Source organism: Haemorhous mexicanus, chromosome 1 (assembly GCF_027477595.1).
Source record: "Haemorhous mexicanus isolate bHaeMex1 chromosome 1, bHaeMex1.pri, whole genome shotgun sequence".
Taxonomy (NCBI): Eukaryota; Metazoa; Chordata; class Aves; order Passeriformes; family Fringillidae; genus Haemorhous; species Haemorhous mexicanus.
Window position 1 is genome coordinate 24,808,205 of NC_082341.1, and position 16,470 is coordinate 24,824,674.

A 16,470-nucleotide genomic window follows, 5' to 3' on the forward strand; every position below is an offset into this window, starting at 1 on the left:
CAAGAACACCAGCTGAAGGAAACCTGGGGGGCTTTTGGCAGTGCAAAATGCCAGTAACTGAGGCCAGGTAAACCTGAAGGGCTGCCTGGTGCACGGCAGTGCTGCAGGAATCAGCTCCACACCAGCTGAAGTCAAACACAGAACATGTGTGACCATGGCTCGGGAGAGTCGCTGCGCAGTGCCCAGAAATGCTCCCTCTGTAGTGACAGAATAGTAACTGCTAATGCACTTCCTGCTGAAGGTGTGCAGGAGATGTTTCCTTTAAGAGAAAAAAAAGCTTTTCTAAACTCCCTTTGAAAGACCCAGTCAGAAACCTCTTGAAAGTGATGCCCTACTCTTTTCTCATCGGATTAAAACAAATTTATGAAACTGAAGTAACGCTGGGAAATGGCTTTAAGGTGGGGAAGGGGAAATGAATGAGACTGAAATGACATTTATTCTCCTTCCAGTTTTTTTTGGAAGCATTAGGGAAAGCCAACAGGAAGGTTTGGAAGAAAAACCCCTAGCACAGTCTGTGGGAAGGCCCAGGGGTCAGTGACAAGAATGCACACCACACTGGTAGTCAGCAATTCTCATTTACAAAATCAGTTTTCTCATGGGGGAAAAAAACAACCAAACAAGAAACCAGGAATCCAGCCAGCACATAGTTCTGTGTCTGACAGTTTAGTCATTTACAATCTGAAACTGAACTTCAAGGTTACCCTGTGTTAACAACATGGGGTCCTCCCCATTACACAGGTAAACTAATTTCTCACCTTCAATTCCATGTCCTTTACTATTGTGTAGAAGTCTCACTTTGGAGAGGAAGGCTAAAATACATTTCCATTACTGTAGTTAACCTTTATTGGAACAGTCTTGCTGTTAGCAGATCTAGCAGAAACTAAGTGAGTTCCCAAGGAATGAAATCCTTTCCACGGCAGCAGGTCTTGCCTGTGAGGAGCTATAGATCACAGTAGAGAGCTCTGTGGAAGACTGTGCCAATGAGCAGCTTTCCCTCGTAGATGGATGCCACTGAGCTCCCCTGCAGCACAGAGCCATTGTCAGAGTAGACACGAGTCACCACAGGCTCCTCCGAGAGGATGTTCTGGATGCGCAGGACCTGCCAGAGCGGGGGGAGGATACAGCTGTTGAAATGGGCACAGGTGAAAATGCTCCAGGGAGAGGGGGAACATCAGCATGTTAACTTAAACAAATTAGTTAGGATGACCAGCTGCTGCTAATTGCAACCATGTGATTCCTCTGAGAGGGCCTTTAGTGAAGCACGGTCCATAAATACTGATTTTTAATTTTTTTTTAAGTGGTTGTGCAACATCTGTAAGTCAGGCAGTCATCCCCACAACTAGCAATGTGCACTTTTTTTTCCAGACTAAGAGTTGGTTAATATCTTCTTATTTTCATGTTTTTCCCAGACAGAGTAAACAACTGCCTAGTATCGGAAATCTGTAGCTATTGAACATGGTAATTTTGAGAAGTGTCTTACAGGGAGCTTCAGACAAGGCTGAAATCCAATGGACAGCAGCCAGCTGCACTTGTAGCCACCATCACCCCACTGCCAGTACCTCCCTGATTTCATAGAAAGAGGAATTACAGTGTTACCTACAGATGAACCACACTTGCACAAATTAGTCATTCCTGTGGAAACGTTTCTGGTCACACTTTGCACTCAGTCAATTATATTCAGTTTGGCCCAGAGGTGCTGGCTCAGTAATTAATGCAGCTCATCAGAATCTGTGTGCATGTCCACAGCTGCACAGAAAGCGGCCTGAGGAGTCCAGAGTGACTGAGCTACTGGTTGGAAATAATTTAGTTGTTGCCCAAGGATCTGAATAGGTGTTTGTCAATGAGTATACACTGCTCAGGCTCTCACTTGAGAGCAGAGGCCAGCTTGGTCTTTGCCTTAACAAAAGCACTTTGTGCCAGGCACTTTCTATGAAATGCAGTTAAGTTCTACCAGCATAATTTGAACAAAACAACTTTCTGGCACAGACATAGCCAAGAGACCAGTGATGTCTCCCAAAAGGCACCTCAGATGCAGGAAGATTTTCAGGATCATAGTAGAACAGCTTCATCCCATCGGGATGACATCCTGTCCAGATGTCTCCAGTGTGAGGGTCAATAGACAAGTTATCAGCCAGTGTGTCCAGCTGCAGCGTCTAGCCAACACAGAAAAAACCAAAAAATTAAATATATCAGAGATTCTGGAAGTAAACTACAATATAACCAACAGACTTGTCTAATTTGACATAACTTAGACTGCTTTTTCTTAAGAAATACTTTCTCCCCCTACTTCTGTTTGTCTTTTCCCCTGGTGTGCATCAGCCCCAGCCCTGTGCTGTGAGGAACCTGCTTGCTGCTCTGAGCTTCCCCCAACAGCTCATTCACACCTACACCTCTGTGGATGCTTTCAATGCTCTGACCCACACTGCCTGAGGCACACTTCCACTACAGCTCCACAGCATACCCAAAGATTCCTCCCTGTTGGTGGTGGGAGGGTGGAAGATCTGAAGCTCTGTAACAGGGTATGCAGACACCTCTGCAAACCCACAGTAGGAGCCACCCAGATCAGAACTTTACAGATGATGATGCCGAAATCTCAAGCATTCATCAAACTATTCTGTCCAAAATCCACATCTGCCTCTTTTTTACAGAACAGCAGCACTTTACCTTCACATGGGTTAAACTCCAGTTAGCATGTTTTTCCATGACATAGACACTGTGATCCAATATATCTGCAATATAGACGTACCTTCAAAAGAAAGAAAAGCACCTCTGAATACATATCAGTAAGCAGACACCAAAACTAGACAGTTCCTCCTGTGCAAGCCCACACAAAAACAGACATTGCAAGCCAACCACAGGGCAATGAAGCCAACCTGCTGAGGTGCCAGTGTAGCTTCACACTGTGCCAGTTTTTCCATTATGACACTGAAATAAGCCTTGGAGCTAGAAAATCACAATTACAATTTATTTTTTTCTAAATCACCTGTCCACACCACAGGACTGGTTGATTCAGTCATACAGGTGTAGGACTGTAGAGCACTCCCTGCTTGCAGAAACCCTGCCCCATTAATCCTTGCAAGCAAGACACACAAACTCCTGTACCAGCAGGTTAAAATACAGCAACTGTTGACCTTATTGCCTATAAGGTACCACACAATGCAGCAAACACTGCTGCTAAACACCAAGGCACAAACTTCTGTGCTACCAACACTCTGTGCTGCACAGGCAGCACCTTGCCTCACATGAACCAGGTCAGACACCTGACCACAGAGGTACCAGGTGTACAAATTAAGATCTCCAGATACTTCCGTGTGATCATACAAAACCTAACGTAAGGAAAAACTTACTTTCTATCAGGTGAAATGTTAATTCCATTGGCTGAATAAAACCCAGATGCTACTTCTTTAACTTCTTTTGGACTGTAGTAAACAACATTTGACCAGGTTAAACCCAAGAACATTTCTAAGAACACCAAGAGGAAGTCAGAGAAGTAGTGGTCATTGGTGGCATAGAAGCTGTCTGGTCCCATGGCTACTATATCATTCACACTAAAAAAGAAATAAAGAGAATAAAGAAATTAAAAAAAAAAATAAATGAGAGATATGAAGTAGCATTTTAAGACTGCCCAGAATACAGTCAGGACATGGTCATCAATACCCATAAAGAGGCTGCATTTATAGATGTACTTCACGTAGTCACCAAATTATTTAGATCCTTTTTACTTCTATTTTCTATGATCCAGGACAGTGCAGTGCTGAGATCTGAATAGGGCCATAGGGCATCAGCTAGAGATCTGGCTACCTGTCTATAAGTAAATGGAATTTTTTTTTCATTAGTAGTAGTATTTTTAGTATTATTTTCTTTTTCATTACATTCAAGTAGAAATCAGAGAGCAGGTAGGTGTTGTGACAACTTTATCAATCTGGCTGTTTATTTTACAACCATATTGCAGTAGGACAGACCAAAAAAATTTTGTATTAAAAATAAGGAAAACAGAAAAAGCTGAATCTATGTTCCATTTTACAGTGGAGGAAATCCTGACAATAAAATATTTGGAGACTCATATCTGCAATGACCTGAGTGCGGGTCACATGAACAAAGGAGAAATGAATGCCAAGCTAATTCACTGGCATCAATCACCACAGCGCTTAAGACTAATTTAGTGATACAACTATTAAAAATCTAATTTAGAGAAGAGATTGAAGAAACACTGCTTTTGATTACACAGATAAGAAATAATCAGTAAGAGAAACAGGCATGCTGGTTAAAGAGGAAATATATTAACAATAGCCTAAACCCAAAAGTCATCCTACATTGGATTTCACCAATGCAGCCTGATCTGGAGAAAGAGTGTATTTGAGTCCAGTACCTTGTCAGAAGGTCATGTCGAATGGTTTTCAGGTGTACAAGAGAATTGTCATCTTCTACAAATTTAAACAATTCTACTGTGCTCTTCTGGTGGGGATGGTTCACAACAAAGAGGTACACGGTGTCATCTTGGAAAAGAAATGGAAACAGCTGAATTCTGGGCAGCAGCCTGTGTGACTGAGCACCCCAGCCCTGGGGCAGCCTCGAGCACAGAGCACGTGCTGGGTTTGGTGCATTTGTCCCATGGCTCAGCAGAGGGACGAGTGCCCACATTCTGCAAGATGCCTCTGCAACTGGATCCAGATCTCCAGCTGCTTTTCTCCAAGGCTGGCTCTACAGGGAACTGCTTTGTCAATAATAACAAAGGAAGAAAGAAACTACCACTTCATCCTTATACCCAAGCCACTGGGTTTTACAATCTGTAAAACAGCCCCAGTCAGCTGGAAGAAGGGTTTGTGGCCAAGGCAGTTTGGGCTCTTGGGTTTGTCTACCAAATCCCCTGGGAGAGTGGAAGGAGCATCCTTCCCCTGCATTCCATGCAAAGCTGCAGCCCATCTGCCCAGCCCTACTGGTAGGACCCCACATTAGCCACCACTGATTTTTCCAACACCTTCCCTTAAAGGGTGACTGTATGGGCATGCAGGTCAAGCTGCAGCAATTGTTTTCTTTATATTTGCAGAATTCTACTTGCCCTGCTAAAACCCTCAATGAAAGGACAGGGGAAAAGATACTTTCTTGGTAGTCAGAGCCAGACGTAGGAGAACATATCTTGGAGAAGAGAACCTGGCTTGGCCAAAGAGTAACAGAGGTTTTGGTAATTTACAGAGAGATGATAATTTACTGTTTTGCCACAAAAGTTTCCGTTCTGGGCACTACTAGTCAGTGAAGGATGTATCTCCTCAAAACATTTGAACCGAACATGAGACAGATGTAAATGTAAAATCAATTTTCTATGGTTTTTGACCCTAACTTTTACCACGTTTTTTTTTCATTTTAATATCCAGGGCATACTTCTGTTTCAGACAGACTGAAATTATGTGCAAGTGTGTTTCCTTTAGCAACTGACATTTAGAAAAGAGCAAAAAAAAAGGTTAAAAACCCCAAACCTTTTTGTCTCCCAGCAAGAACCACCATTGGGGGTGCAGGGCAAGGCTGCAAAGGGATTTCTGATTGTGCTCTCTAGGCTGATATTTGCCACCATCTCGAGCTCTTTACCTCTGTCTATGTAGGTGCTGATTCCATGAGGGTTAAAGGATGCCAGATCAAACCCTCGGCTGATTCTCAGTTCCACTGCTCGGGGATTGTCTTCATTCAAATCCATCAAAAATATTTCACCTGGCTTATCTGGAGCAAAGCTCTTTAATCCTGGATATTTCAAGCCCTGTAGAATCCAAACATAAGAGAATAATTCCCAGATGAAAGGTAAACAAGAGCATCACAGGACTGAAAAAGCCAGGGCCTTGATCAGGCTTGCAAGCACACCTGAGGATGTCCCATGGCCAGCCATAATAATTGCAAAGAAAAGGTTGAAAACTTATCTCCTAAAGGTTAAAAAAAAAATCAGGAACAGCAAAATTGATACATAAATTTGATTTTTTTTTTTTTTTTAAAGTTAGGGAATTAACACAGATTCTTAACATGGAAGAGGACTGACATTTCAACATTTCAATGAAGTAGCATGACAGAAAGCCAAGGTTACGTGGCCAGGTGAGTCAGTGTGATAGGACACCTGTGTCAGAGCCACCAACACCACTTCTGTGTCAAGAAGCACGCCTGCTGAGGGGAATGACAGCTAAGCCAACACAAGACTGGGCTGTCCTTTGGGAGCCAGTCAGACTTGTAGGAAAGAGCCCCCCCTGCTCTTTTCACTTCTGGCTTCTGCAGATAAGGAAGCAGGCAAGGCCCAGCATGGGGAGGTGGCATGGGAACTTACAGAGCTGATGAAAGCCAGTCCATTGGGAAGTATATCGATGTCTTCTGAACCAGTTTCTGTAAAGCAGAGATAAACAGGGGTTTTCAGGTGACATTAAGCATTTCCCATTGGAAAATATCTCCTTTAAGTACAATTCCAGCTCTCATGAATGACCCTTTCTGGTATGACCACACACATGACGATGTTTGGTGGAAAAGTTTGGCCACTGCATTAAAAGTGGTAGCAGAAGACAGCACATGGGGTTAGGAAATAGTACTGGGGTTCACCTTTTTTGGGGGCCCAGGGGTGCCCCTGCCCAGCTCCAGGTGCCCCCAGATGTTGTGAGATGAATCACCAGGTGTGGGATGAATCACCAGCTCCTGAGGATGAGTTCTGCAGCAAGCAATTAGTGTGGGCATGGAGGTTTCCAGGGCAGGACCATACCCGTGACTCAGGCCTCAGGCTTGCATAAAGCATCTGTGGGAATTGTGCACGCTAATTCTCCTGATTGAGCACAGACACTTCACAAAAATGGATCGCCAAATATTTAGTTAAAGCTCTCAAGTGACAGAGAACCTACTATATCTATAATAGCTATGGGTTTTCATAGTTAGACCTCACTTTCAGCTACAGGTAATCACTTCCAATACTGCCACTTCCTGTAGCTCCTGTAATATTTTTCCTTTTTAAGAAAGGAAGATAAAATAAAAACTCTTTAGTAAGAACATTTGAGCAATTTTAGGCTTTCATAAAGCACTCTCCAAAGAGCTTTTAGTCCAATGTTGAAGGCCTTTTGCCATCCCACATTTCACCACTCCTCTGAGAAGCCTCCCCTCTCTTCTCCAAATCACCAGCAAAACCAGCATTCCTCACACCTCACTTTCCAGATGACGAGGGAAACCCCTCAGGAGCACTTGCTTAAGGAAAATTCTTCGGTAGGTTTTCTTTATCAGAGCCATCAACACAAGGTTTTTCCACCCAGCTTGTCCCATGTCTCCACACCCCCTCCTGCTTTGCCATAACCACGTGTGAGCCTGCATGGGTCACACAGTCCCCTGCACCTCAACACCTCTTCCCAAGGAAGCAAATTTGAGCTGGGTTTGCTGTTTGCTTTTAAGCAACTCCTGTTTATCCAAGCACTGGTTTGCCTGGGCTGTAATTGATCCTGGGATCACTGACAGCCTCTGCAAAGAGGAACCAGAACCTCAGATTCACCCATCCAGGAGAGTTCCTCCCCAGCTCAGCCCTGGGAAGATGCACTGGCACAACTTCTCACTTCTGGCTGGGCCCAGCTCCTCCTCAGCCTCAGCAAGTTCCTGCTCCATCCCCTGATGGCAATGAGCAGAGTATCCCTGCCTTCTGAAAAGCAAAACCTCTGAAGATGCATTTTGGGAGGAGTCAGCTGTTATCCCACCCTGGGTTTTGGTTCTGAATTTTGACTAACTCAAGCAAGAGACAACATTTGCACTGATGTGTCCAGAAACACTTAGAGCCTGTATTTACCAATTAAAGTTTTGAATTTGGGCTTTTTTTGTTTGTTTGTTTGTTTGTTTTTCTCAGCTCAGCTTACACTCTGGTTTGAGCCACAAAATCCTTTCCTTTGCCCCAGTCTCTCCAAGCCTGGGTTAATTTATAAAATGGAGTTAGTGGTAATTCTCCACTTCCCAGGATTGCTGCAAAGCTAATAGCATAAATAAGTGCTGAGAGGCTCAATTGCCATGGTGACATGAGCTGGACAGACAGCTTTTACTGGCAGCACACACTGGTGAGTGAATAAACAGAGATATAATCATTTATCGCTACCGAGTCGGTGAGGCTGCCAAGCAGAAAGATGAGCAGGCTAATTGGGAGCAGATGATTAAAAACTACAAGTTTCCGGTGGAAGGAGCACACTGAGAGCCCTGCACCCAGCTGCTTCAAGAGAAACTGCCCAGCAAAGCACATTTTGGGCGCTCCATGGCCAGGTCCTGGAATGTGCGAAAGCCGGAGGCTCAGGAGAGCGGTGGAATGCTGACTCAGCACAGCCCTGCTGACCCAGCGCTGCCGAGGAGGGGCTGCAGGCACACAGCCGGGAAGCTCAGGGACTCTCTGCACGCCCTTTTGGGAGGGCTCTGTGCTGCTGCTGCTGCTGCAGGAGCCCTGTGGGCCAGGAGAGTTACGAGCTGACTCCTTAGGTATCACTTGGATGCACTGTGTTGTTTAATGGTATCACTGAGCCCAGCTTGTCCATGGCACTATCTGAAGAGTGGTGGCATTTAAGAGAAATTAAAAGATAGTGTGAAAAACTGCTGCCTACTCTAGAAATGTTGGCTTTTTGTTGTTCTTTATTTTATCTCAGTATGATGCATTCTGCAGCTGTATCTAACAAAAAACCCATCTGGATTTCATGTCCAAAAGTGTGACACTGTTTTGCCCATATCCCACAAATTGTTCCAAGATGCAAGTATTTCTAGAAACTTCTGTAGAAGCTTCTTGAACTTTAGGAATTAGTACAGGAGATATAGTTAGTTTATTATAAACCAGTAACATGATAAGGCATCAATAAAAATCAGAAGTTAGTGTTTATTCTACAAATACAGCCTTTCCTACATATTTGAGAATGAGGCTTAGGACAAGCTGCAATTTTTGTTTGTTCAGTGTTTGCATCTGTGCTTATATTGCACAATATTTGAAAAGCAGAATAGATTAAAGTCTTTAGGAAGATACAGAAAAGATGCAACTGTGCAGAAAGAAAAAGGTCCACTAGAGAAGTCTCCCATTTACTCTGTGCTTGCTTCACTTACTAGAGATGCATCACTAATATATCATTGACTGTACCAGAGGTCTGCTCCTCCATGTACAGAATGGATAGATTAAGATCATTTTGCTCAGATCCAGATGATTCAGCTCTGGGACCTATGCTGCATTCAAGAGTTCAGAAGAACTGATAAAAACATTAAAATAAAGACAGGATGTTTATTCAGCTTTATCTTAGCACTTTAAAGGAAAAAGGCTCAGGAGGCCAAGACATCCATGTACAAAGACACCCTTAGACAAAGTCACCCAGGCAAGTACAGCAGAACCCCATGTCTGAACAGTACTACCTAGGCAGCATTTAAGCTTTAGGGGGGATCCTTGGTCACCCTGAGTGATAAAAGCCCCCTGGCCACAGCAAATGAGTTTTAGAAGATGTTTGAGTGAACGTGCCAACTTTTTAGTTTGCACAATCATTTGTTACTTCTCTTTCTGCCACACTGGGCCTGCTGAACTAATTTTTGGCATTTTTATTTTTCTATTGAGCAGCAAACTGCAGAGCAAAGGCAAGGCAAGGTGCAGTTCTCTGTGTGAAGGGGCAGCGTGAGAGGAGCCAGCAAGAAGCAGAAACAAAGCTCTGTAAATGGATCCACTGCCTCCAAGCAGAGACAGGTTCTCAGAAATAACCTAATCTGCATGTTAATGTCAGGCACAAAAATCAAGATACTGTTCAGAAATGAAACTCAACTCTATTTTTATTTTCCAGGTTTCCTTCTTTCCTCAACAGAACAATCATGTTGCAAAAAAGTCTTATAAAGATTGCAATAGTGATATGCCTAAGAAATTACTCAGAAATTATTTTATATCAATCACCACCAAACAAGCATCATTCATACTCTTGTATGAGTAAATTACAGCTTAATCTAGAAGACCTGGAAAAATTTTTTAAAACAATATTTTTCTGTACGCATTTTCAAGCACAGCATATACACATTCATAGCAGCAATTTGACTTTATAAAGATGTTTGAATCCTGACACAAGGAAGAAAGAAGATTTATGAAATCAACTCACTGACTCAGCAAACTCAAAGGCAAGGCTGTAAAAGGTCATCTAACGACTTTTTACACATGAAAAATCCGGACAAATTTCAGCGTAATTTAAGCTGTTTCCAAAAATACTAAGGAGGGGAAAATCCTTAGCCATCAAGCCTGCATTGAGGTTTTCTGGGAGAAAGGGAAACAGAAAAAAACAATCTATTTCAAAGCTATCAATTGTATAAACTGGTTATCCTAAGTGGAGAGAAAAAAAACAATAAATATTGCTGTGTGCTAAACACATGGACCAAAGTACAAAGTCAACATTTCAGCCACTCTGTAAAACCTCTCTGCAAACCAGACTCGGATGACAAACATGACCCCTCGCTCTTTGGAACCGCACAGCTGCGTTGCACAACGCGCCGAGCTCCCGCCCGCCCCCGGCCCCGCGGCACCAGCCGGCTCCCGAGCATCCCAAAATGCGGCGCTAAGGAGGGGCAGCCTAGCTGGCACTTAGCAGCTGCTCCTTCAACATGCGCCTATGGCCTTCTCCTAAGGCTTCCACCCGTGAAAAATGCGTATTTTTATGATTGGCTTTTGGCAAATATTAAAATTAATATTATATGTGTTGTGTTAGAAAGTAATGCTGTATTAATTTTCTTAAGTAGTGTGTTAAATATAATTTTAAGTTATAACAAAATGTTAAAATAGAAGCTATGCTATGTAGGATACTTTTTTCCTAAAGAAAGGACTCGCACTGAGATAGCAGTCACAGGACACCTAAATCTTTCAGAGAAAGAGAATTTATTGCTCCATTATCAGGAGAAACGAACTTCCCACCTCGCTCGGGCAGGATGACGCCTTTAGGATTAGGAGGAAGAAGTTGATGATGACCAGACAGAATGCTGTATTTGAATGGAATTTATGCATCATGTATGAAGTGCATGAATATGCAATATTGTTTTTAAGGGTTAATCCTTTGTTAATGGGGGTCCTTTTTCGGGCTTCTGCTGCCCAGAAAAAGGTACCTGGACATCCGTAACTCTGTTTCTATTGTCTCATGTTGTCCTAATTCAAATTGTCCAAATTATTATTACTTTAATTGTATTACTGTTTTTATAGCCATTTTATTACTATTAAACTTTTAAAATTTTAAAAACAAGTGATTGGCATTTTTCACACACCCTTGCAGCATTTCCCATCTCCAAGGCGTAACCAGCTGACAGCCTCCTGTAGGTACCTGCCTGAAGAGCCAGCACACCCTCATCTAAAAGCCAAATAATTTTCTAAGTGACTTAGCAAAGGAGAAGTGTGTGCAAGGTACTCAATTTTAAGAAAAGGAAAAGAAACTTAATACCAACTTATACCCAGCTAGTTTTTCAGTACTATTTTTCCTGCAGTTTCTCCCTACCTCCAAGTCCAAGCAGCAAATCAAAGTCAAATTAGCAGTTTGTTTTTGGGATCAGGCTTGGAAGCTGGCTTTAAGAAGCCATTACACAAGAGGCTGGACAAAAGCAATGCACTCAGTTATTTTGAGCACGTACCGATCCCTTTAATGAGCCGGCAGTTCGGGAGGCTCACCGGGGTTACTTCCCGTGAGGCATTGAGTCTGTTCCTGCAAGAGGAAAGAGCAGGGTTAAACAGCACACAGCCAGTTTGAAAACAGGTAACTTTCCCAGTTTTCAGTTTTATTGTCTGCCACATTGCAGCAACAAATCAGCCTTAAAATACTGAATAAGCAGTCTCCAGAACCAACAACATGAACTGCTCCAAATCGCTGCAATGGTTACACACGACCAAGGATTAAGTGATTCTTCTACTCTGAGTAACTTCAGAAACTTCATTTTGTTCATGAGCTTCAACAACAAGCTTTCATGACCCACTTCAGCTCAGATGAGAACATAACCACATTTTCTTCAGGTTTCAGACACCTAAATATAGAAGCACCCTGCAGTTAGGGCTGACGTTTCACATGAGGAGAGGGCAATCTTCTACTGCAGCCCACTGCCTATTTTTGGTGACCAGGCCACCAGCAGTTGCACTTTCTTCATTTTTTGTCTACATTCAAAGGTAGCAATAGCACTGTTGCAAGGCAGGAGCACTCTTTCCCTTAGAACAAGCAGGAGTTGGTAGTATGGTTTTCAGCAATTACCGTCCTCTCCTCTTCACTCCTGGTAACCACCCCAAACATTACCCTTAATCAATGCTTATTTCATTCATGAGTGTGCATGAAATTCCACCTCTGGCTCATACTTCACTGGACAAACAGACACAGACAGGCAGACACAAGTTTGTATGTCTCCGTTTCCTCTGTTCCAAGTTGTTTGCAGATCTGCATGAACACCACCTCACAACCACCAGGAGGTTTGACCATGCTGGTCTGCAGTGACACAAGAAAATACGTTGCATTTCTATGTATTCTAGTGTGCTAGAGTATTTCTTTCTTTTTTTTTTTTCTGCCCAGAAGGAAGCATTTAACCTAACACAGTAACTCTTTTGCATGACTATCATATGCATATGTGGAGGCTATTGCTGCAATCGTAGGAAATTCTTAACACAAAGATCCCATAGCAAAACCTTGCCATGTTTATGTTATGGTTTTAGGCATAAACATAAAGTAAACAGCAGTATCAGTCAGTGATATGAAAAATATGTGATACAGCTGAGCACTACATGGTATGTCAGTCCTGCATTTTTTTAATCACTTAAATATGAAATGTAAATTGCTTCAATGCTGTATCACTGACACAGGTTGTTAATATAAGACCAAAAGAAAATAAGAAAAACGGCAAAAAGTGCAGACAACTGCAAAGGAAAGGAGCCAAGTTAAACCCTCCCAAGCCCTCTCTCCCAGCACAAGAGAACTGACAGAGATCACAGTGCTGGCTCCCAGCCCACAAACAGCACAGGAGGGATGTCTCCCTGCTGCCCCCTTCCCCACCGGCATCCTGGCACAGCCAAACCCACCAAGCCCTCGAGGGTGGCTCAGGGGGATCCTGCCTGAAGTTGCACTGCTGCCTGCTTAGGGTTTTTCCCTTCCCTATTTTCACCAGCTTTTCCCAGGCAGGCTGCAAACCCCCCTGAGCCAAAAGCACAGCAGGAACTCAGCCAGCAACCAGCAAGGGATGATGATATCCCGACAGCATTCCCAGGGAAACACTTCATGGGCTGGAATGAGAGTAATTCAAAAGGACACCAGTTACAAGCCTGCAGCATATATAGAGGCTTTTCCAAAATGTGTCAGTTTATCTAGCTCAGACAGCCTCAGCCACACAGCCAGATGGCCAAGATTACTAACTGGCCATACTAGGAACGGCCTGGAATATGGAAGACCTGCAATATGCGCTGGATGCAACTTCAAAGAAAGCAAGAGTTTTTGCCACCTGGTGCAAGTCCAGTGCTTGGCACCTTTTCCCTCACAGTTTCTCTTTCCAGGTTTGAGTCCGCCAGCTGCTGCCCTACTTCATGGGACACAGACCACAGGCCTTCCCTTTCCCTCAGAAGGAAGCCATTCCATATTCAAAGACCTCTCTCTATTAGTTTTCTTCAGCTCTAGACTAACCAATCATGAATCACTTGGGATTTGATTCTGGGATCTTTTAACAAATTCAGAAGGAAAGTCTTTGCTGGATTCTTGCCCTCTGGGTAGGGGATGAATAAAAAAGACCCTTGGCAAGAGCTAACACCACCCACAGTTTCTCCTCTCAAGACTGCGTTAAATTACTTTTAGAGTACTTTGTGATCTGAAGTTGTGTGTTTCCAAACTTGGCAACTGTCTTAAGACTGCTGGTACATTGCAGTTTGCAGAAAACAGAGCACACAGAAAAAACCCACAGAGAACTACAGAGACAGGGGGATCCTGCTTCTTTACAGAGATTCTCCTTTACCAGGTTACTAATGTTTCACTTGTTCATTCAGTTTGGAGGAGAGGTGGAGTCCTCTGCTCCTCACAGCACTTTGAAATGGCTCACCCCACTAAAGCCTGGGAGTATCTTCCAGTTCTGCTGTCCCAGTTCATGCAACTCCAGGACAGGAGGGCTCTGTTACCACCGTGGCTACCACCAATAACACTTGTGGTGGATTCAGTGCAGCCATCATCCGTGACAGACACCAGGGTTCAGGCAGTAAAGCTCTCCTTCTATAATTAGGTACAATTACTATCTAACTAAAGTTCAATTAGCTGGATGTCATTGCTTTGAAATCGGGCATTAGGAGTCCTTGTGAAAGTAAGCAAATTTGTCACCTTCCAATACAGTAATTCAGCATCACTTCTGACCTGAAAGGACCAGTGACACATTTGGGAGCCTTCAGGACAGAAGCTGCTGTAACACCAGTGTTCACATTCATACCTCATGGCATGAGGTGTGTGATATGGAGCATGACATGGCTGGGTATTTCAGCTCACAGCATAGGATCACCAAAGTCTGGGCTCCATCACAGGAAACCTCATTTTCATAGGGGCTACTGTTATCCAGAGGCCAGCTTTGGTAGAGCATAACCCAAGTTTCTGGCAAACTATTTGGAGTGACTGTTTGGCCAGTCGGCAGGAGAAGAGGTAAATTTACAGACAGCATTTTGGCACATCCCTGTTAACTGCAGGCTCTATAAAAACAGAGGTACTACCCCCTGCCCCGGGCACCTTCTTTGCTTGTCCCCCTTGCTCCCATCATCCTGGGGAGGATTTCACGTCCACTCAGTGAAAGGGCATTTCCGCTGCATATATGGTCCCGAAGTTAGTTAATGCCGAAATCAGATGAAAAGGGCATCACAAGTGCCTGTATCTTCTCTGGGAAAAGCGGCTCCCTTGATAATACTGACGGCAATGAGGGCGATGATGATGAAGAACCCTTCCCCTCTGGCTGACACTGCGCTGGTGCAAGGGCAGGCGTTCGCTACGCCGTACCAGAGTCCAGGAGCTGCGAGTCCTCCCGCTCGGAGGGGGGAGGGAAGCGCCCGCCGCCCCCGCCCGGCTCAGCCCCGCACCGGGGGGGCTCAGCCCCGTCCCGCCCCGCCGGCACCGGGACCCGCGGCTCCGGAACCCGCTCACCCACCGGAAGGCCAGCAGCCGCTCCGCCGCCAAGGCTGCCGCTATCCCGACGAGAGCCACCGCCAGCAGCTTCCCCATGGCCGCTCCCGGCTCCGCCGCGTCCCGTCCCGTCCCGTCCGGTCCCGTCCCGTCCCGTCCCGCCCCCGGGGCCCGGCGCTGCCTCCTCGCCCCCGCCCCGCCCGGCCGTGCCCGATCCCGCTGCCACTGCCGCTCCCGCTGCCGCGGCGCTGCCCGCCCGCCAGACCCGGCACCGGGCCGGGCACGGATCTCGCAGGCTCCATGCTACGGCTCCCCTGGGAAAGGCAGGTGGACTAGCTTCCAGCTCCCTTATAAAAAATGTGTGCGTTGTGCAAACCTAAGTGTGTCAGACCAAGACTGCGTGATGCGGAATGCTCGATACTCCGTGTACACCTCTGCTGGGATGTACACGCTAAGAAGTGTACACTCATACCAGAGTTTCCCCACAAATTATGTTTCTTCCACCGCCACCCTCCCACCAGTATCTTTCTCCTCTGCGCAGGAGAAGGGCTGCAGAACCCACCTCAGGGCCCCAGGGCTCCTCCATTCAGTAATCTGCTTTTGCATCATATTCAGTGTTGGCCTCCCTGTGCTTTCCTCTTTATGGAGGAACACACTTGGCAGGCTAATGACCTCCTTCAGCAGTTACCTTTCCCTTCCCTGCACAGTGAATGTCCTCACCTGCACACAATCCTTTGCACTTTTCTGAATGCCTGAGCAATCACTTAAAAGGGCTTTTCTGCTCTTCTTGCCCTTGCCCTCGAGGCCAAGCAGATGCTTCACAAGTAGTAGTACTTCAAGTAAAGTGTGTCAGGGAAGAGAAGGAACTCTAAAATACCTTTTCCCCTCAGTTATGGAATACTCCTTTTCCCTCTTCTGGTTACTTTGAAATTATAGATAGATGAGGTTTTTGGTGAGAAATGCATGGGGTTGCTGTGACCCAAGTGTAGGATCTGGCACTTGGCCCTTGTTGAACCTCATACGATTGGCCTTAACCCATGGATCCAGCCTGTTCAGATCCCGCTGCAGAGCCTTCCTACCCTCCAGCAGATCAACACCCACGCAGCTTGATGTTGCCTCAAACTTACAGAGGGTGTGCCAGATTTCCACATCCAGATAAACATATTTAACAGGACTAGCACAAATACTGAGCCCCAGTGAACACCACTCATGGCTGGCCACCAGCTGGATTTAACTCTATGCACCACCACTCTCTGGGTCCAGCCATCCAGACGGCTTTTTCACCCAGTGGACCATGCACCCATCCAAACGACAAACATTTTCTCCAGGAGAATTCTGTGTGAAATGATATCAAAGGATTTATAAAGTCTAGGTAGACACATCCACAGCCTTTCCC

General features: G+C 44.9%; 1 protein-coding gene across 1 annotated transcript; it reads right to left on the minus strand.

Moving 5' to 3' along the window:
- Window positions 1-559: 559 nt before the first annotated feature.
- Window positions 560-15,232, minus strand: LOC132325912 (serum paraoxonase/arylesterase 2). Its single transcript, XM_059843452.1, has 9 exons — window positions 15,100-15,232; window positions 11,593-11,663; window positions 6,302-6,357; window positions 5,584-5,749; window positions 4,370-4,496; window positions 3,348-3,548; window positions 2,665-2,746; window positions 2,025-2,153; window positions 560-1,099 (listed from the first exon to the last, which is right to left on the minus strand). Exons 1-9 carry the CDS (start codon window positions 15,171-15,173, stop codon window positions 941-943), a joined length of 1,065 nt encoding a protein of 354 aa, XP_059699435.1. The 5' UTR covers window positions 15,174-15,232; the 3' UTR covers window positions 560-940.
- Window positions 15,233-16,470: the final 1,238 nt, after the last annotated feature.